We start from the raw sequence: 21,774 nt of genomic DNA, 5'->3' as shown, positions 1-21,774 counted from the left end.
GTGCATGATTGACAGCTTCATAGACCAATCAAACTATTCGACGTGACCTCACGATCCCCCTTATCTGCATAAAAGTTAAAACAATAAAAACATCTTCTTCAAAAATCGACGGGCTTTGATCTTTTTTTCTTTTCTTTTTTAATGATAATCATATTGAAGGTTATTTTGTTAATTTTAATAACATGTTTTTTTTTCTGTCATTTGGTTTAATCCATACTGTCTATGGTTTAATCGTGTGCATTAATGCTTTGGCAATATAATATATGTAAAACACATTTTTATTACATTAGTGAGTGATTTATTAATCCAATTGTTGATTTGTAACTAAATGAATCCTCTCAATTATTTAGTGTATTATTTTAAAATAATTTAACCTACCTAAAATTTATTAAAAATACATATTTCTATTGGCTACTCTACGTGTACTGTTGGTACTGTTGTAAATGTTAACAATAATGCTAACAAAGCTTCGTTGACTCCTGACTCTAGTTGAAGCGCTATCATATGCTTTCGAAGACTTATTGCGCCACCTGTCGGACAGCAAAATAAGCGATAAAGCGCAGGTGTCAACACATTCCGTGCTGAATGCAAACACGATTTTTTCCTTTTAAGTTTGTTATGGTTTTTGATGTGAGAGATATCATAGATCAAGGATCCTAAGAGTTTCGTGAACTTTACACAACACATGTAGTAGCTAAACATGTACGGGGCGGGTCTAACAGGCTACTAGTGAACATTACACGCGCGCGACTGAAGAGGTTTTTGCTGAGCTCTCGTGCGCTGCGCGCTTCCGTGAACACTCCGTGTCTATCGTTCACTGGAGTTGATTTTGCTGTGTTGAATTTAACCAGACTCTCAAGGAAGATCGTGGTAAGGGCGTGAATGATACTTTATAACTATGCATCAAGCCACGTCTCAGCTAAAACTTGTTTTGATGCCGTTCTGCATAGTCATTCAACAATTGCACACTATTCGCTCCATTGTAAAGGCGCTGCGCAGAACACAAACAAACTTCTATTCTTATGTTAAAGTGAATTTGTTGACAAATCTTATTGGCATGGCACAGGAATGTATCTCAGTTTTACTCATTAAATGAAGGGTGTGAATGCGAGGCGTGTCACTTCAGAGGTTTATTGAGGGTTGCGCAATTATCAGTAGGCTAATGAGTAGTTACCGAACTAGAAGTACAACACTGACGTGGTGGTGTGTTAGTATTACTATATCTGAAGTACTCAAGTACAAATGCATTTAAAAGAAAGAAAAAAAGTTTAGTTTAAGCAGGTCCAGTCCAGTCTATTTTTTATTTTATTTTTTTAAAACTGGGGTTCATGGACCCCAGTCCAGAGGGCTGCAAAGGAGTTGTAGGGAGCTTATGGAAAAGTTTAGAGAAAAACAGCATTACAAAATATAAAAGTAAATAAATAAGGAAAATAAGATTAAAATGAACAATTAAATTAGTAAATAAATAATTAAAAAGGTTAAAATACATTAGTAAATAAGTGAATGAAAAAGAAAATAGGTACAGTAGGTCAATGTCCCGGGGCCAATTAAGCTTCTTTTTTTCTTTTCTTTTTTTTACGTCAGTAGGCGATATATTCAGCTTCAATTTTTATTTTTTTATTTTTTTAATTTTTTTATCAGTATTATTTTTAACAAAGAATTCAAATTATACAATAATCATCATCGTACAAGAATATTGCATATTCAGCTTAAATTGTGTTTGAAAATAAGTAGCGCAAATGCGTGTGCGTGCGTCACGCGCAAGAGCCAATGTCTGTTAGCGCGTGACGCACACGCACATGTGCACTTTTGTAGCCTAATTGTAACAAATCACTCGAAAGTAATTTATTTACGCATACTATCTGAGACGTCATTGCCATAACGTCATTGCCTTTCATTTTGACACCGCAACTTCATGCTGTCATATCTCCACTTTTTTTAGCTATACTTATATTGTTTGTACATATAAAATAGCCTACAACTGTTTATATTAGTAGTCTTATATTCATAATTTTGATTATGTCCCTTTATTTCTCTCATTAACAGATTACCAATGTCTTTATACATGTGGCTTTATACATATAGGCTAGCCTACATAGACTTTTTTGGGTGTAAAATTTACTTTTAGGTCTGCATTTAATAATTAACATTAGGCAAAAGTAATAAACAATAATACATATGGATCAAAATAAGATGAAGATCGTTTATTCACTTTCTAGTTATCTTATTCAATGACCTTCACAGGTTTGGTTAAGTGTCCAAATACCTAATGGGATTGCTATTCAAAACTGTTACAAACTCCAGTTTCTAATACTAATTTTGAACATTATTATTGTTCTTCTCAGCTGCAGGGGCTTTCAGCTCATCAGCATGGCATCAAAGTCCGAGCTTAAGAACGATCTGCATGACCTTCACCTGGAGGATAAAGGGCAGCAGCATCGCAACCCTTCAGAGGTGAAGATGAGCCAGATAGTGCTGCCCTGCCATGCCAACCACTGCGGAGAACTGAGCATCGGACAGCTGCTCAAATGGATGGACTGCACGGCATGTCTGTCTGGTGAGTTTGCACAATGAGTGATGCGAAGCACCTTTAACCTGCGTTGTAAAGGCTCCAGAACTTCTCTATATAAGGATATGAGTGTTAGTATAATATTGAGGACTTGTTTGCAATGACTAAGCAAACCTAGAGCAAATAATCTAGATGTGCATGTGACTGCATTACTGGAAACACTTCAATATGGGATCAATTATTAGTTGTTTTTTTCCACCTGTCAGTCATGAACAGGTAAATCTGTGAGATTCATTCGTGTCAACATGACTTATTTAGATCTGCTTGTATTCCAGCGGAGAGACACGCTGGATGCCTCTGTGTGACAGCTTCTGTTGATGACATCTACTTCGAGCACACCATCGGGTACAGAAGAAATATCACTTATGTTTTAGATAATTAGAGCCACATCTCAGTGTCTTTTGAAAAATATCCTAACCAGCATGTCATTTCGCCTTAGGGAGTACTGGCAGTTCTTTCTGTTTTATCGTGCTATTAAACTGCTATTAGACTGAAGATTGTTAATTACTCTGCCAGCCTGTCAGACGGTGCTAATAAAACAACACCAATCAAACGAAACTTTGATTAGTGAGGAGAGTCTCAGGAATACAAGCCCAATGGAAAACAACCTCTAATATATCACTAATGAGACACTGTCATTATCACGCACGTTTATTTTTCAGTGTTGGACAAGTGGTCAACATTAAAGCCAAAGTCAACAGGGCCTTCAACTCAAGCATGGAGGTAACAGACACATTTTAATCAAATCACACTGTATATATATATATATATATATTATTTTTTTTAGAAGTTTTTCTTACTATTGTGTTACACTTTAGACGTTTTCAAGCCAAGCACATGAAAGTATGATAATCATAAAATATAAAAGGCACAGCCAGTTACATATACTGTCTCAAAAAAAAAAAAAGATGAAGTGATATTATAAAGACAGCATATATTCCAAAGTAATATAACTAGACTTTCATTACAGCAGATCCTTAACATATCTGGAAAATAAGTACTCTGTATTTGTGCTGTCAACTCGATTAATTGCTATTATTCAATTAAAACAATAAAAGTTTGTGTTTATAATATGTGTATATACATTATTATATTTATATATTTATGATATATATGTGTGTGTGTATAATATATATATATATATATATATATATATATATATATACACACACATATTATATAAACATAAACAATTATTTTAGATTCGATTAGTCGCGATTAATCGATTTGACGGCACTACTTTGTTATATATCATATTTGACAGGGTTAAAAATACAGTCTGGAAGAAAAAAGTGGATCAAAAGCAATTCTCTACTAGCACCTTGTTCTAAAATATTGTTGTCTTAATATTGTTTAAGTAGAGTTATTGTATAAGTAGAATGGTAATTATGACTGAATGTATTTGTATTTGTGTTTGTGTGTGAGGTGGGGATAGAAGTCATCTGTGAGGACCTGTACAGTGGCCGTCATTGGAGAGTGTGTCAGGCATTTGCCACATTCGTCGCCAGACGCACAGATGCAAACAAGGTATGAGAACACAATGCAATAATAATGTGTCTATGCGCCCACTTACATCCCAATTAATGGGCAAAAACATATTTCAAAAACTGATTAGTTTATTTTTTGTTGTGGCTGTGGAATATTATCTTATGTAAGGACACACTGCAAATGGCATGCGAATAAACTAGGCTGATGCAATTGCATTCAGCACAGCATTTGAATGCACCTTTACTCTGCGCTCGTTTTTAAACCGGTTATCAACAATTAGGTTATATGTAGATGAGAAGTCTTTCTGGGCTGTGATTGCAGGCGCAGCTGAAGCAGGTTGTGCCCTGCACACAGCAAGAGCAGGTGGAGCACAGTCTAGCAGCTGAGAGGAGGAGGATGAGACTCATTCACCACGACACCATGCAGGACTTGCTCAACAACAAAACCTTCCAGAGAAGTATCAGTGAGGGTAAGTGTCGTAAGACACGCAGACACTTCCCTTTCGCTCAAGTCTATGCCCAAACATTACACTAACGGTCACAGACTGAACACATACTCTGTCTCAGATAGAGTGAGTTACATGGCCTTAAAGGGATAGTTCACCTTTGTCATTCCAAACCTGTATGACTTTCTTTCTTCTGTGGATAAGATATTCAGAATCCCCATTGGAGTAAATTAGGGTGAGTAAATTATGACAGAATATAAATTTTTAGAGCCAGCTATATGCGCCTGCACATGGTCTATTCTAGACAATCGTTGGTAACACTTTACAATAAGGTTCATTAGTTAACATTAGTTAACTACATTAGTTAACGTTAACTAATAATGAACTGCACTTATACAGCATTTATTCATCTTTGTTAATGTTAATTTCGACATTTACTAATACTTTATTAAAATCTTGTTAACATGAGTTAATGCACTGTGAACTAACATGAACAAACAATGAACAGCTTTATTCATATTAACTAACATTAACAAAGATTCATAAATACTGTAACAAATGTATTGTTCATGTTAGTTAATACATTAAATAATGTTTAATAAATGAACCTTATTGTAAAGTGTTACCCAATCGTTTAGTTTCCTCCAAGCATCTGTTTAGCGCCTTAAGGAGGTGTTTTATTGTTTGTGAGGCAGAGAACCGTGATGAAGACAAGGCTGTGCCGACGGAAAAGACACAAGTGGAAAGTGTCGAGCTGGTTCTTCCTCCTCATGCCAATCACCAGGTCAACACATTCGGAGGCCAGATTATGGCCTGGATGGAGAATGTCGCTACTATTGCAGCCAGGTTTGTGCCCACACACTTGTAAAGTGCATTTTTATACAGCAGTTAATATTTAGCTTTAAACCCTCAACCTGCACTAGATCAGGGTTCAAGGTTTGCAATGTTGTCATAAATGTGCCGCAAAAGAGACTTCTCCAATGACAGGACATTGAAGCTTTCATTAAAACTAAGAGCATGAACTTCAGCTTACTTAAATACTCCATGAAATCATAATTAAGATTTGTGCCATTTAGTTCACGTGTGTTGGATTTGAGGCCATCTGTTTGCTAGTTTAATCCTAAAAGTTGTCATGTGCTTTTAGAAGATATATAAATTATACTAAATTATACTTATCACATTACATTAACACAATTGTTTTGTTTTCTGAAATGTTGTTTAAATATGCAAATGAGGAATTATCTAATTAAATATGTATGATATATAATATATGATAAATGATGACGATTACATTAATTACATTGATAAGAACAAAAAGAACATACATTTCTAGAACAAAAAAACTGAACATTTTATAAAAAGCGAGGTTCAAAAACTTTTCAAAAAAATCAAATTTGTGTATGAATATTATTATATATAATCAAACCCATCTGTAAAAACCTTAAGAATATAGATAAGAGTTTGGTGTATGTTAGTGCAACCGAAGAGGAGATTTATGGCTCAATAGATAGCATTTAATAAAAAACAAAAAAACACTTAAATGTGCATTTTGGATGTTTTCTTCCTGCTAGTCTGAAAGAAGAAATGTTATGGAAGCAAAATTGCCCAAAATGTCAACATAGACCAGTGCATGAAAAAACTATTTGTCCGACTTAAAATATTTATGACTCATCCTGCACTACACAGATGTCCGTCCAATCAGCTGCTCTCTACATTTACATTTAATCATTTAGCAGACGTTTTAATCCAAAGCGACTTACAAATGAGGAGAGCAATAGAAGCAATTAAACTAACAATAGGACAACAATATGCAAAATTCTCTAAAATGAGAATGTCCCTCCCCTAATACCACCTGAAACTAAGTCTGTCCCACCAAATCTTCTTGTTTCTATAGAAAGTACATCATGATGGTCTTATTATGAATCATAAAAAAACTCAAGATATGGCTTTCTCATTTTTTAACAGTCGTTTATGCAATGCTCACCCTACTCTGAGGACCATAGACATGTTTCACTTCAGAGGCCCATCCCAGGTTGGAGATCGTTTGGTTCTGAAAGCCATTGTCAATAACACATTCAAGAACAGGTGGGCTTGTGTAATAGGCATCCACGAGCTGCATTTAGATTTTAATGACTGCACAGTAATGATGTCAGTCAGCTGACTGGCAGTGTCTCTGGTTTTGCAGTATGGAGGTAGGCGTCTGTGCAGAAGCCTATCACGGAGAGGAACCTCTGCGGCACATTAACAGCGCCTTCATGACGTTTGAGGTGCTGGATGACAAAGGAAGGCCACGTCCACTGCCTCCCATAAAACCTGAACCTCAGGTGAGGAGTCCAAATCTGAATCCAGATTGTGCTTATATAGTGTGAACGGTCATGACAACACTCATTCAATTGTTTAAGTAAATCTGCATTTTGAGTGCTATTCTGAATGTTTTGACAGGAGGGACAGAGGAGATACCAGGAGGCTCTTGCCAGGAAGAAGATTCGACTTGATAGGTAGCAAACCTGGTGCTTATTTTTTATTCTGATAACAAGAGCTCCAGTTTATAACCTCACAAAACTGTGTAAGAAGAGCCGGCTAGAATGCAACATCCTCAGCTCACCCACAGATGGCGCTGTCACTGTGCATCACTGCTAAAAACTAGATCCATAAAATATAATACATGGACTTTACTTTCTTAAACTTTAAAGTCAGGATTTGAATTGTTGTTCCTAGAAAATCTGGAAATATTAGAGATATAATGAGTTGTTTCTCCTCAGGAAGTACATCATCTCATGTAAGCAGACTGAAGTGCCACTGTCTGTCCCATGGGACCCTAGTAACCAGGTAACTTTCCCTGCTACAGAAAATACCTGAAATACGAATATTTACCATTAAAAGGTCCAAACTTGTGGCACAAATTGGGCAGAAGTAAAAAAAAAAGTAATAAAAAAACGTTTTATCAGGATAGACATACCAAATAAACTCAATAAAAATGGACAAGAATTGCACAATTATGTAAATATGACTGGACAATTTTCAAAAATACTTCTCATAATAATACATGGTATTGTGTTACACCTTGCCATGTATGTTGACTAAAACATGTTAGTACTACATTAATCGAAGGTTTCATTTACTCACAGTGTGTATCTCCTTTCCCCTGTATGTTCATAGTGCTGTTGTATGGACAGGCAGCTTTGATGATTATTCTGATTTTCAGGTGTATCTGAGCTACAATAATGTGTCAGCCCTGAAAATGCTTGCAGCCAAAAACAACTGGGAACTCAGCTCAAAGAAGGGTCATGTAAGGGCTACTCTCCATCCGTCAGTCTTACATTGTAAAGTTCCCCCTGTAACATCAGATGCACGTTGTCTTGCGCTGAGCAGGTGAGTCTGTATACAGTGGAGGAGAGTCAGAGTCTGTGTTTCAGGGTGGAGTTCGAGATGGATGTCCCAGCACAAAGGGCCTTCACCCTCCTCTCAGATCTCAGCCGCAGACAGGAATGGGACGAACACTACACGTGAGACACCATACACACCACAGTACTATTAGCTACTTATTATTACAAATGAAAAAGGGAAGAGCACGGATAAATGATTCCTTTTATATCAATTTATTTCGAAAATGTTTGGTACAAATACATACGTAACATTTGAAGTAGATATAACGATTTAAAATTGCAAATCCAAATGTCAGTTTAAAGTGATGTTTAATTTTTTGTGTGTTGTTTTAATTGTGCAGTCTGTGTGAGCCGCTCATTAGGGTCAATGAGGATGATTTCATCTATAGAGTTGTTACTCCTTCGGTCAGTGAAGGAGGAAAAGTTCAGGACTTCATTTTACTGGCCTCTAGAAGACCGCCTTGTGATAGCGGGTGAGGATGTGGTATTTAAGTCTACATAAACAATATTTGCTACTACCTCTTTTAGTTCTGTGGCATTTCTGAGTGAACCAAGATCACAAAGAAGACAGAGATTACGAACACATTTGGATGTGAATAAGTACATAAGATCAGTTTGGATTTAATGTTGCCTTTAAAGGTTGTGTAGGTAAGAATTGTCTAAAGAACTTTTTTTCAAATTGGCCTAAACTGTCTTTATATACCAATACATAATTAAAATGTAAGTACTTTGAAAAAGAGAGTATAAAAATTGAGAGACTATAGTGTATTTAATCTTCAAAAAACACCGCTCATTAATTCCTACCGGGACGAAACAAGTGATTGGCTTGCGCGGCTGTCACTCTCCGTCTCCATGACTACCGCCACTATTACTGGCTCTGCCCACGTGCGCGCAGTCGCGCACCCGTTTTTAGGTGGGAGTGAATGGAATTAATGAGCTGTGTTTATTGAAGATTAAATACACTAGAGTCACTCAGTTTTTTATACTCTCTATTTCAGAGTACTTGCATTTTAATTATGTATTGGTATATAAAGACAGTTTAAACAAATTTGAATAAAAGTTTTTTTTTACAATTCTGACCTACCCTACCTTTAAGCAAGCTTCTCTAAAGATGTTCGCGCCTTGTCGGGAAGTACCGTAATTCCGAGATTCCAACTTGTAAAAAGCGTTCACATTTTTGTAGAACTTGTAATTATGACTTTGTAAACAACTTCACATAGTTTAATACATATACCCCCGGTTTCACAGACGAGGCTTAAGCTAGTCCCAGACTAAAATGCATGTTTGAGCAGTTTTAACTGAAAACAACTTGCCCTGACAGATCTTAAAATATCTCAGTGCCATTGTTTTGTCTCCAGATGCACAGCAGAAATGCTTTTTCCTAAGACACGTTTCTAAAAGCAAGTTAAATGTCCCATTTAGACTAAGGCCTAATCCTGGCTTAATCTAATCTGTGTCTGTGAAACCAGGCCATAATGTCCCACTAAACTAAGTTTACCCTCATCTTTTCCTCGGGTCAAAAACTTTTCAAAAAAGAAAAGAAAAAGAAAAAAGGAGTGTTCATCGAAGGGGTTAGAGACCTTAGGACTTTTGTTGCATTTAAACCATGTTTCCCTTTCGTAGTCACTTCGAGTTACGTCGAAATGACGACGAATGGGGTTCGCTTAGAAGCCTATCCTCTTCGAATATTAATAAAACGAGCCAATGGCAAGCAAATGCCATGGGTCTGCTGAATTTGCATAGCGTAACTCCGCCCCACAGTGTGGGTATATAAGGAAGTGAGCCGGCAACATGCAGATATGTTTTCGCTTTCGGAGCCAAGTTTATCCTTCACTCCACAAGCCATCCTGAGTATCATCTCTATTCCTCTTCGAGACGAGCTTCCCTCCAGGTGTTGGTGTGACAGCGAGTTCCAGCGAGTGCACATTCCCTGCGATCTGAGCAGTGATCTGCCAGTGTGTGTGTGTTCTCTCCCTGGTCGCTTCAGCATCTGCGGGGATTTCTCCTTCTCTCTAAAAGAGCAAAGCGCGTGGCACGTCTTTTTAAAGATGCATCGCCCGTGCCCTTCTGGTTGTGGTCACTGGCTGTCTGATTTAGATGGGCACAATCGCTGTTTTGCGTGTTTGGGCTTAGAGCACGCCAAAGCAGCGCTTGTGGATGACTCATGTTTTCATTGCGGAAACATGACCATCGCGACACTACGGTCGAGACTCAGTGATCTCGAAAGAGTGAGAGTCCCCTCATCCACACCCCGATCTACCCCCTCTAGTAATAGAGCTGGTACTTCGGCTGGTGGCCAGGGTGACCTGAGGGTGACGGTGTGGCAACAACAACCGACGATTCGTCCTCGGGCCACATCCCCCTCTCAAGTGCCGCAACCCGCGAGCCGACCAGATGATGCGCTCGATCAGTCCCGGCCAACGGTCGGCGGCGGACCGAGTGCGCCGTCTGGCGCTCCTAATGACGATGCTATGTCGATCACAGCATCACAAGGTGGGCAAGAGTCCTCGGGAGATGAGGGGTCGGCTGTGCTGCCGCCTCCGGGCGCGTCAGCATTGCCCGATCCTGATCCCGAGCTGACGGCCATGCTTTCCCGGGCAGCCGCGAGCATCGGGTTAGAGTGCAATCCGCCACCCTGCCCCGAGCGCTCGCGTCTGGACGATTGGTTTTTGGGCGCGGCCGCCGATTCACGTCGGCGTCCAACCCCAATGCCTTTCTTCCCGGATGTGCATGAGGAGGTCTCGAGGTCCTGGAAGGCACCCTTGTCTTCCCGTGATCGCTCGGCGACCTCCTCCGCCTTTCCTCCTCTCGATCAGGCGGCTGTTTACGGGTACACTGGGGTGCCTATGGTTGAACGCTCTGTTGCGATGCAACTGTGTCCACAGAGTGCTTCTTCCCGTGGTGATCCTAAGCACCCCTCCAAGGCCTGTAGGTTTTCGTCGACCCTGGTGGCGAAGACCTATAGAGCTGCGGGGCAGGCAGCCGCCTCATTGCATGCCATGGCCACTCTGCAGGTCTACCAGGCCCAGATGCTCAGGGACATGCACGAGGGGAGGACTGACCCAGGGCTCTTCAATGAGCTGCGTGCCGCCACTGACCTCGCTCTCCGGGCGACGAAAGTGACCGCACGCTCCCTGGGCCAGGTGATGTCCACTAGTGTGGTCCAGGAGAGACACCTCTGGCTCAACCTGGCCGATATGAGGGACGCTGAGCGGACTCGTCTGCTTGACGCCCCCATATCCCAGGCTGGCCTCTTCGGCGGAGCGGTTGAAGATTTTGCCCAACAGTTTTCAACCGCCCAGAAGCAGACTGAGGCTATTCGTCATATTCTGCCCCGACGGCCCGCTGCTGCCTCCACCCAGCCGTCGGTTCAGACGCCTCAGCCTGCTCGCCGCCGAGGGCGCCCTCCCGCGGCTCCCGCCCCTCCCGCACGGCCCCAGCAGCAGCCTTCACCCGGGCCGCGTCGTGGAGGACGCCGCAGGCAGGCGCCCCAGCCCTCTCCAGCCCCGCGCCCCGCTAAACGCCAGGCCAAGCGGCGCTCCTGAGACGGGCTGCTCAGAGATGGCCATCAGTTCTTCTCAGGAGATGGTAGCAGGACCACTCCTTCCCCCGGTGGAGGGCCGGGGGAGAATCCTTTGTTCTCCACTCCCCGCTGCTCACCCACGGGTGGGCAGCACCCTAATGTGGTTAAAGAAAGAACTGATATCCCCATCTCTGAGCCCCCAGAAGGGAATGACAGTGCGCGCCGCCCACGGGCCCCGCCGCTCTCATCCCCTTCTGTCGCCAGACCCCTGCCAGAGCACGCCCCCGTGGAACGCTGGTCCTTCCCTGGCTCCCTCTGGCAGGACGCGGCTAATGACCGTGCCCCCACACCGGGCCGCTATGCCACCCACGTCCGGGCCGGTCATTCCGCTTCGCTGCACCCCCGCGGGGACGTCTGTCGTCCGCATGACCCCGCTGGCACAGTCCTTGGGAGCCTGGTTAGAGCTTCCCAACCTGTCCCGCTGGCTCGCGCGGACCATCAGGCTCGGCTATGCGATTCAGTTCGCGCGGTCTCCTCCCCGCTTCAGGGGAGTCCGCTTTACTATGGTCGGTGGCAATGCCCCTGTCATGAGAGCGGAGGTCGCCACCCTGCTGGCGAAGGGTGCGATCGAGACTGTCCCTCCAGCCGCAATGAGGTCCGGCTTCTACAGCCCCTACTTCATTGTCCCCAAGAAAACCGGTGGGTTACGACCAATCCTGGATCTGCGCGTCTTGAACCGTTCCCTTCACAGGCTTCCGTTCAAGATGCTCTCGGCCAAGCGCATTTTCGAATGTGTGCAGCCACAGGATTGGTTTGCAGCGATCGACCTGAAGGACGCCTACTTTCATGTCTCCATTCTTCCTCGACACAGGCCGTTTCTACGGTTTGCTTTCGAGGGGCAGGCATACCAGTACGCGGTCCTCCCATTCGGGCTGGCCCTGTCTCCTCGCGTCTTCACGAAGGTCGTCGAGGCAGCCCTTGTGCCGCTACGGCAACACGGGGTTCGCATCCTGAATTATCTCGACGACTGGCTAATCCTAGCTCACTCTCGGGACCAGGTTTGCGAACACAGGGACCTAGTGCTCCGGCACCTAGTCCGTCTGGGCCTTCGGGTCAACTGGGAGAAGAGCAAACTTTGCCCCGTGCAGAGGATCTCTTTTCTCGGTATGGAAATCGACTCGGTCGCCATGTGCGCGCAGCTTACGAGCGAGCGCGCGCAGTCACTGCTGACTTGCCTGAGACAAATCCAGAGCAAGAGTGCGGTTCCACTGAAACTTTTTCAGAGGCTCCTGGGGCATATGGCATCTGCAGCCGCGGTAACGCCGCTCGGATTGCTTCATATGAGACCGCTTCAGCACTGGCTTCACGATCGAGTCCCGAGGTGGGCATGGCACCAGGGCAAGCTCCGAGTACCAGTTACTCCGACCTGCCGTCAGACCTTCTCCCCGTGGACGAACCTCAGCTTTCTACGGGCCGGAGTGCCCTTAGAACGAGTTTCCAGGCATGTTGTTGTGTCAACGGATGCCTCCTCCACGGGCTGGGGTGCCATGTGCAATGGACATGCTGCCGCGGGCTCCTGGACAGGACCCCACCGCCTATGGCATGTCAATTGCCTCGAGTTGCTGGCAGTACGTCTCGCTCTGCACCGCTTCCGGGCGCTGCTCAAGAACCAGCACGTACTAGTCCGATCAGACAATACCGCGACAGTAGCGTACATCAACCGACAAGGTGGTCTACGCTCCCGCCGTATGTCGCAACTCGCCCGCCACCTCCTCTTATGGAGTCAGAAGCATCTGAGGTCGCTTCGAGCCATTTATATTCCGGGAGACCTGAACTGTGCAGCCGACGAGCTCTCACGGCTTCAGCCTCTTCCTGGAGAATGGAGACTCCATCCCCAGGCGGTCCAGCTGATTTGGGATCAGTTCGGGGACGCACAGGTAGACCTGTTTGCCTCCCACGACTCGTCCCACTGCGCCCAGTTTTACTCCCTGACCGAGGGCACGCTCGGCACGGACGCTCTGGCGCACAGCTGGCCCCGGGGCCTCCGCAAGTATGCGTTTCCCCCAGTGAGCCTTCTTGCACAGACCCTGTGCAAGATCAGGGAGGACGAGGAGCAGGTCATATTGGTTGCGCCGCACTGGCCCACCCGAACCTGGTTCTCCGAACTTGTACTCCTCGCGACAGCACCTCCCTGGCCAATTCCTCTGAGGAAGGACCTCCTTTCTCAGGGACGGGGCACCCTTTGGCACCCTCGTCCCGATCTCTGGAACCTCCACGTGTGGCTCCTGGACGGGACGAGGCAGGTTTGAGTACCCTACCACCAGCGGTGGTGGCTACCATCACTTCCGCTAGAGCGTCGTCCACTAGACATGCCTACGCGTTAAAGTGGAACCTCTTCGTCTCTTGGTGCTCTTCTCACTCAGAAGACCCCAGATCATGCCCGATCAGTGTCGTGCTTTCCTTCCTGCAGGATGGGTTGGAGCGAAGGCTGTCTCCCTCCACCCTGAAAGTATATGTTGCCGCTATCGCCGCACATCACGACGCAGTTGATGGTAAGTCCGTGGGAAAGCACGACCTGGTCATCAGGTTCCTGAGAGGAGCGAGGAGACTACAGCCTCCTCGCCCTCCTCTCGTTCCCTCTTGGGACCTCTCAGTGGTACTAACTGCCCTGCAGAGTGCTCCCTTTGAGCCTCTGCAATCAGTGGAGCTTAAGTTCCTGTCAATTAAGACAGCGCTCCTGGTTGCTCTGGCCTCCATCAAGAGGGTAGGGGACCTGCACGCATTTTCTGTAGACGAAGCGTGCCTGGAATTCGGGCCGGCCTTTTCTCACGTGATCCTGAGACCCCGGCCTGGATATGTGCCCAAGGTTCCCACCACTCCCTTCCGGGACCAGGTGGTGAACCTGCAAGCGCTGCCCCTGGAGGAGGCAGACCCAGCCTTGGCATTGCTCTGTCCAGTACGCGCCCTCCGTGCTTACGTAGACAGAACGCAATGTTTCAGGACCTCAGACCAGCTCTTTGTCTGTTATGGTGGGAAGCTGAAGGGAAGGGCTCTCTCCAAGCAAAGGTTGTCTCACTGGATAGTGGACGCCATTGCTTTGGCTTACCAGCAGCAAGGTCGACCGTGCCCCCTTGGTGTGACGGCCCACTCCACCCGGAGTGTGGCCTCCTCTTGGGCTCTAGCGCATGGCGCCTCGCTAACAGACATCTGCAGAGCTGCAGGCTGGGCGACACCCAACACATTCGCCAGATTCTACAATCTCCGAGTGGAGCCAGTGTCCTCCCGAGTACTCGCTTCAACCAGCCGGTGCTAGGACCCGCTCAGGTGTCTTCGCTTGCTCGCCATTCCACTCCACGGACTGGATACGTGCGATATTCTCCTCAGGTGAGCCTGATAAGCCCTGAGTTCCTCCAGCGCTGTTGACGTCAACGCCAGAGTTATGCCTCCGGCAGCTTTCGCGTTGGCTAGGTGCCACCATGTGCATGGTTCCCCCGCTGGGCGACCCCCACGTGTGTATTTCCACTGTAAGCCTCCTTCGAGCATGTGTCTTTCCCTTGGCAAGCCAGTCTGCCACCCCTGGGGTTGAAATACTCCACCCTACGGGCTGGACACCCCAGTGTTCTCCGTATGCTCCCCCCTCCGGGTCATATGTGTTTTCTTAAGTCCCCCCCCCCTTCGGGCGGGCACTGATTGCATATTCCACTGTGATATGCTTCCCAGTGTACCTTGGTATTCCTGTGTTAAGTAGGAGTCCTTCGTCCGTGCTAGTCTCACGACAGGGAGCTCAGACTTACGCAGGGCACTGGAAGACAGCCGAGGTGGCGTGATTGGACTGGGAACCCCATTCGTCGTCATTTCGACGTAACTCGAAGTGACTACGAAAGGGAACGTCTCGGTTACGGATGTAACCCTCGTTCCCTGAGTAGGGAACGGAGACGTTACGTCTTCCTGCCACTTCCGCTGTACCGCTGGAACAGCCTGAGTTCAGCTTGGCTCCTTCAGCGAAGAAACATATCTGCATGTTGCCGGCTCACTTCCTTATATACCCACACTGTGGGGCGGAGTTACGCTATGCAAATTCAGCAGACCCATGGCATTTGCTTGCCATTGGCTCGTTTTATTAATATTCGAAGAGGATAGGCTTCTAAGCGAACCCCATTCGTCGTCATTTCGACGTAACGTCTCCGTTCCCTACTCAGGGAACGAGGGTTACATCCGTAACCGAGACGATACTGGTACACACATTTTTTTTTTACTGGATTCGAGGAGTTTATGTGGTTGTAATAAAAAAGGACCAAATCCTTCCCATCCCTTGTTAGGAATGCGCGGAATGCTAAAGTATAATATAAAACCCTTAAAAATGCTCAAAATGAAACCTAAAAATGCTCAAACATTACCAAAAAATGATTTTATTATGTGTACATGTGTATCTAAATGCATACTAAAGAGATAAACTCAAGAACTAACTTCAGGACCCAGAGGAACAGCTCATTTGCTCCATATTGAGCTATAAGACCATCTAGTGGCTAGAGTCATGAAGTATCATGTTATATTATTTTATTTCTACAGAGGTCTGCAGAGACACCCACATGAGATATTTTGAGCTGGTTATGCATGTATTGGAAAGTTATTTTGAATTGAATTAAGTTAAGTTAAAGAATTTAAGAATTTGAAGAATGTGCTTAAATTGTGCTATTTATTGATCAAATCTAGTAATTTAAAGGTACATAAAATGAAAAGTACTAAAATAACTCCAATAAATTGCATAAAAAATTGAAACAATATTATTAAAATGAAATAATATAAAAACATTCGTATAATATTAGGGCTTTGGGTAATTTTGACCAACGAGGGAAGGATTTGTTACAGAATGTGTGGAGAGGATGAGGATTAATAAGGCTTGATGTCTTGATGTCTTGTGGTTTTGTTTATTGATTACTCAAAGTACAAAGACTTATTTAGGCATTAATAGTGTTAGAAACGTCACATGTTGTCATCTAGTAATTTCAGTACATCTCGACATGGCATGAATGCAGCAAAATTACTTTCTGTAAAACATTTATATTTGTTTTCTAGGGATCCGTATGTTATTGCCCTACGATCAGTCGCTCTACCCACTCATCCACCCACAGAGGGGTTCAACAGGGGTGAGGTGGTCTGTGCTGGGTTCACCATTTATGAGGTGTCGAAAAGTGTCTCAAAGGTAAGAAAAAATAGTCCTTTGTGATGCTCACTATGTACTTCCTCACTGAAGTGTGTGACATGTTTCTCGTTTTGCCCTCAGATTTCCTACTATAATCAGGCCAGTCCAGAAGTGATGCCGTACATCTCCACTGACATCGCAGGCCTCTCATCCAGTTTCTACTCAAATTTCCGTGCATGCAGCCAGTATCTGCTGGACAACATAGTCAGCACACCTACATTCACCCCTTCTACGTCACGACCTGCTGTTGCTGCGGGGCTCAACTCATCATGAAATCTTTATGCTTTTAAAGGGGCCAGATCCAATACGTTTGCGGCATTTTATTCTTTTTCCCTCATAAGTCCATAATTAATTAAGAACCGGTTCTTATTCAGAATTGATCCTTTTTTTTTTTTCACTAGGACTGAATGAAAAACCAATGCTTTAGTTGGATTGTGAGGTTGCAGTTTGAATTGAATGTGATGAGAGGGAAAGACTGTGTGGCGCAAAATAAACAAAAAAAAAAAAAACAGTGAGGAAATGCATTTTCCTCACTGGTTGCTCACAACAAATATGAAGTGAAACGAGTTTGATTTGTGAACAAATTTTTTATCTGACAAATAATTTTAATAAATCACAGATAAGCCTAAAATTAATTTCTGTCATATGGTTCACTCACTCACTGAATCTTTAGGGTTATTTTTTAAAATGTTTGCATCACATGACTATTTTCTCTCCCTTTTCTGACGTTCGTAATTAAACAAGTTGTTATCTTCAATGACTAAGCTCTTTACAATTGAGAAAAAATGTTTTTGTAGGGTCCAGTAACAGCCATTTTGCAAAACCTCTGTTACATTGTGACAGGTCCCATAACAGCAATCCGTGCTGAAATAACTGAAAATAGCTGAAATAACACTTATATGTCCCTTTAAAAAAAGAGAGATAATTTTAGAACATTAACATGTCTCTATTTGCTTTGTTTTTTCAGTATTATTTTTTGGTGCAGTGATGTATATAAAACGACTAATTGTGTCTGTTTACTGATTTAGTTGCTCACAATTGCTGAAAATTTAGTTAAAATAAATATTTGTTAAAAGTCCTATTTCTATCGTATGTATGAAAAAAAAAGACAAAAAAGTAGTGTCAATAATTTAAATTCTTAGAGCTATGAAAGAAGTTTTCAATTAACATTTATGTACATTATCTTGTCGGTGGACTATCTAAACAGCATTATGGTTGACTTTGATTTTGCGATGTCTTTGTCAAAGATATATGATCTTGATTTTCAGACTAACAGACTTGCTGTATGTTTTCTGTATATATTAGACATATTGTAGAAGCTCCGCTGTCTATTCGCTGCTCGGATAGACATTAAGCTTTCAATCCCAGAATTGAGGCCTCTGTCCTCTACCCGCTTCTCTATAGTCAGTGAGAAGCTTGATTGTGCATAGATAAGGCTCTTATATCCAGTCACAGTCCTTTCCAGAGCCTCGACCTGCAGCTGCAGTGAAACATGTTGCCAGGCCCCCTGGAAGAGCTGCACCATGTCCTCCACCAGTTCTGGTGTGTAGCCGTCATTGAGAACCTCTTTAGGCCAACCTGGAGCCAGAGTCACATATGGAAAGATTTGATTAATGGTTCTCAAGAACTCTTCTCCCATCACATAGCCGTGGATGTGGAAAGCTCCGTGGGCTACGTCCATGCTGACCCAGGTGGGGTGGTGCAGCAGGTCTCTGTCATAGGCCCGACGAAGGAGCTCCAGCGAGGGGCTCAGATGATTCTGGGACTTTATCCTTAAGTAGAGTCCCCACGGCTTCTTAGAGGCAAGAATCAGCTCCAGACAGTCCTGAAGAGGAAGCTCAGGTTGGGAACCCTGAACGACAGGAATGTTTGGTTGACCTACCCTAGATAATACTGGGATCACCAGCATTCCTCCAGGGCTATCTGCAAAAAAAATAAAAAATAATTCTTGCATTAACAATATACAAAGATCTATGCATTTCCACAATATCTATCCATCCAAGTTGTTAAATTCACACCTTTAAGCAAAGATAGCAAAGAATCTTTATCAGTCACTGTGTCCCACTGGATGTTGAGTCCGTCACCATTCACCGGCCTGAAGTAGTCAACCACGTCTCCACCTGGATAGAATCTTCTGGGTCTGTTTCTCAGCTCTGAGAAATCAAGATGCCTGTGTTACTGATATACACAATTTGGGATGCATCAATATTAAAATTATGGACAAAACTGAGAAGCGAAATAATAATAAGGAAATAAATATTGTTCGAATTATTTTCATGTTATGGGCTATTACCGATAAATAAATACAATTCTACACTATTCTGTCTAAATACATTAAAAATAAAACACAAATAATATCAATCATTTTAAATAGTAGACTCCAAGCATCCCATCATTAATGTAATGATGGGATGGCAAAATATGCCAATCTCTAGGTACGGTGAAGGGTATGTGATGATGTGGGGCTATTTTAATTCCAAAGGCCAGGGGAACTATTCAAATGAGGAACATTATGACTTCATAAAGCCCAGAAATATCGCGTTGTAGTCCAAACGAGCCGTTCATTGTTGTTCTTGGAAAGTGGATTCTGTTATTCTCATTCAGTGAGATGTTCATGTTCTTCTTAGAGTTTCTATTCTAAATAAACTTTTCCCACTATAAACCTTTATACCTTTTTTGTAATTGAAAGATAGCATGGATGTTAAAGGTTATTTCATGGAACCACAGATACCCATAAAGTACTTTTATTTTTAAGAGTGTGACAAAGTTAATCTAATGTAAAAACAGATTTAATTTGTGCAGATAACCTATATATGCTACCAATATATTGTGCATCGCTACACACTATGTGAGGTGTAATATTTAAAACCATGAAGTCACTCACTTGTAGCTTCTTTGAACTGTGAGAGCACAGGCTCATAGATGTCATAATAGATGCGCTGAGGGTTGCTGTTGTCTCTGACGAAGAGAAGATCATTCACAGTGGGGTTCTCCTTTCCTTGCCACAGTGTTAAACTAAACCTGTATCATAAACAAGACATAGTATAAACATCATCATCATCTTTTTTTAACTTAAATGACTGAAGTAACTGAGTTACCTTGAAGATTGGCTGAGGAGCCAGCTCAGGTGTGGCCACCCATTCTTTGCCATCAAAGCATGGACAGGAAAGGTGATTTTCTGAGGGAGGTGTCTTACAGTAGAGTACATCTGCTCCACCATACTGCGCGTGTATGTCACATTGGGGAAGATGGAAAGATAAAGAACCTTCCATCCTGGAGAGATGGTGACGTCAGGAAATTTCAGCTGAATGAGCTCAAAAAACCTTGAAATAAAAGTAAAAAAAAAAACATTAAGCAATCAACAGGTCACAGAATTAGTTATGTTGTTCAGAATATCATTCCCAATAAGTCTAAGTTGTTTTGCCACTCTTTGTATCACTCCATTTGCCTGTGTTCACAGGTTTCGGACTCAGTGGGGATTTTTCACTGAGTCACGCCAGTATATGGCGATAAGTGACTGTCTATACGAGTGAATTAAGCCATTCATTAAACCCTTCATTCAACCAATTTGTTCAAATACACTGATTCATCCAGGAACAAACAGCTGCCAGTTTTTATGAGTGAGTCATTGAATTATTCACTCATCCAAACTCATTCAAAGACACTGTTTCATTCATGAACAAAACACCACCTAAGCAAACAATTTCTGGTCCCCAGAATGTTCTGGTAACAGTAATTTTTGGTTATAAAAATGAAACCTACAAATAACCATTAGAGAGTGCCTGGCCCGGTAGTTGTTGTAGTCTTTGTCTACTTACATGACGTATTTCCTGTATTTGGCCCAAGTGTTCAAGTGGGCTTGAAGACCGCAAGTGTGCATATAACTATTTCCGATTACCCAATGGGACGTACTTACAACATTGTGTTGAAAGAAATTCAAGTTTTACAGCGCTTTATGTAAACATTTTGATCATTACTGTACCAAATAGAGGCCCAAATCACAAAGTAAACTGAACCACATTCAAGTGTTACAAATGAAATGAGATATTGAATACATTCTTACTCAGAGGCATTGACCACTGGCCAGAAATCAGGGACATTAGGACCAAGAAGAATATCTGCATTTATCCACACTGGGCGGTTGATCCCCGTTTGGTTTTTCTCTCTCAGCAGATCCAATGAGGGCTCCACAGCATTAATACTCTTAAAATCCAGCTTTACCCCTAATGAAGGATGAGCACAACAAAGCAATGCTCACCATGTCTTCAGTATATAAAATCGGATACTAATGTTCCAGGTTGTTCACCTTTCTTTGATTTGAGTACAGCATCCAGCCAGTCCTCCAGAGTGTTGTCACTGTATATGTCCGGTGGATGGGCCATGATGGGAATATTGGTTTCGTTGGCTGTATTATGGCCTTGTACATTTATATCAGCCTCCAGGATCAATACATCACCTGTAATGTACAATATCACCTGTAGAGTTTATGACTATCAGAGCTCTCATAGATTGTGTTTATCATATCTAACACCTACATTTCACAGAAAAATATGTTATTATTATCATGCAACTGGTAACTGAATGTACACAAGCACAACCTTGAACAAAGGTGTTAAGATAAAACAACAGATAACTCTTACTGTTCAAGGCCTTGTTCATCTCAGACTTATTGTTGGCTGAGTGATACCATGTTGCATAAAGACCATCTTTCTCCCGAATCTCTCCAGTTTGGAGAAGAAAGTCAAGCATGTCTCCACCAGTTGGGAAAGGCTCCATGTCCACGTCGACTGAAGCATCTGAGATCATGCGCAAGCAGTATCCACAAATCCACAAAAAAAAAAATGGATATAATCAGTATCGTTTTCTCTCAATTTACTCTGAAATTCATAATGCGCACCATTTCATCATTATGTACCTGATAAGTGGTGTTGCATATGGACACATTCTGAACTCTACATCAATCAATATTCAATGTTATGTACTATAAAACCCGAAGAGGCTTCATACCTGATCTCCTGATCACAAATACTGAAGTTAAAACAACGATGAGAAGAAGTGCAATCAGACCGACACCAACACATAACATGATGAACTGCTCTCTTGTAAAGATCCCCAGAATTGTTTTCGGTTCTACTCTCTCTCCCTCTTCATCATCCTCAT

At 43.1% G+C, this 21,774-nt stretch overlaps 2 protein-coding genes across 2 annotated transcripts; one reads left to right on the top strand and one right to left on the bottom strand.

The window, feature by feature from the left end:
* The first annotated feature begins 539 nt into the window (after positions 1-539).
* On the top strand, positions 540-17,685 carry acot11a (acyl-CoA thioesterase 11a). The gene is made up of 16 exons (XM_079611682.1): positions 540-870; positions 2,346-2,557; positions 2,845-2,914; positions 3,232-3,292; positions 3,995-4,096; positions 4,379-4,526; positions 5,198-5,348; positions 6,468-6,587; positions 6,688-6,826; positions 6,945-7,000; positions 7,265-7,331; positions 7,708-7,791; positions 7,875-8,008; positions 8,230-8,361; positions 16,488-16,614; positions 16,696-17,685. The coding sequence occupies exons 2-16, from the start codon at positions 2,371-2,373 to the stop codon at positions 16,885-16,887; spliced, it is 1,770 nt and encodes a 589-aa protein (XP_079467808.1). The 5' UTR covers positions 540-870; positions 2,346-2,370; the 3' UTR covers positions 16,888-17,685.
* Positions 17,686-17,739: 54 nt separating this feature from the next.
* fam151a (family with sequence similarity 151 member A) lies at positions 17,740-21,750 on the bottom strand. The gene is made up of 8 exons (XM_079611683.1): positions 21,622-21,750; positions 21,255-21,410; positions 20,921-21,070; positions 20,678-20,837; positions 19,713-19,937; positions 19,499-19,635; positions 18,633-18,767; positions 17,740-18,537 (listed from the first exon to the last, which is right to left on the bottom strand). Exons 1-8 carry the CDS (start codon positions 21,698-21,700, stop codon positions 17,879-17,881), a joined length of 1,701 nt encoding a protein of 566 aa, XP_079467809.1. The 5' UTR covers positions 21,701-21,750; the 3' UTR covers positions 17,740-17,878.
* Between the last annotated feature and the right edge of the window lie 24 nt (positions 21,751-21,774).

This window comes from Phoxinus phoxinus (assembly GCF_949152265.1).
Source record: "Phoxinus phoxinus genome assembly, chromosome: 5".
Classification (NCBI taxonomy): Eukaryota; Metazoa; Chordata; class Actinopteri; order Cypriniformes; family Leuciscidae; genus Phoxinus; species Phoxinus phoxinus.
This window is presented reverse-complemented; position numbering and strand designations above follow the sequence as displayed.

Bases quoted from the DNA above. Each gene is read 5' to 3' on its own strand.
- acot11a (XM_079611682.1), top strand. From the start codon at position 2,371: ATGGCATCAAAGTCCGAGCTTAAGAACGATCTGCATGACCTTCACCTG. The intron at 7,001-7,264 runs GTAGCAAACCTG...GTTTCTCCTCAG, and splicing joins AAGAAGATTCGACTTGATAG to GAAGTACATCATCTCATGTA. The intron at 7,332-7,707 runs GTAACTTTCCCT...TCTGATTTTCAG, and splicing joins CATGGGACCCTAGTAACCAG to GTGTATCTGAGCTACAATAA.
- fam151a (XM_079611683.1), bottom strand. From the start codon at position 21,700: ATGTTATGTGTTGGTGTCGGTCTGATTGCACTTCTTCTCATCGTTGTT. The intron at 21,411-21,621 runs GTATGAAGCCTC...GCATGATCTCAG, and splicing joins ATTTGTGATCAGGAGATCAG to ATGCTTCAGTCGACGTGGAC. The intron at 21,071-21,254 runs GTAAGAGTTATC...TGTACATTACAG, and splicing joins GATGAACAAGGCCTTGAACA to GTGATGTATTGATCCTGGAG.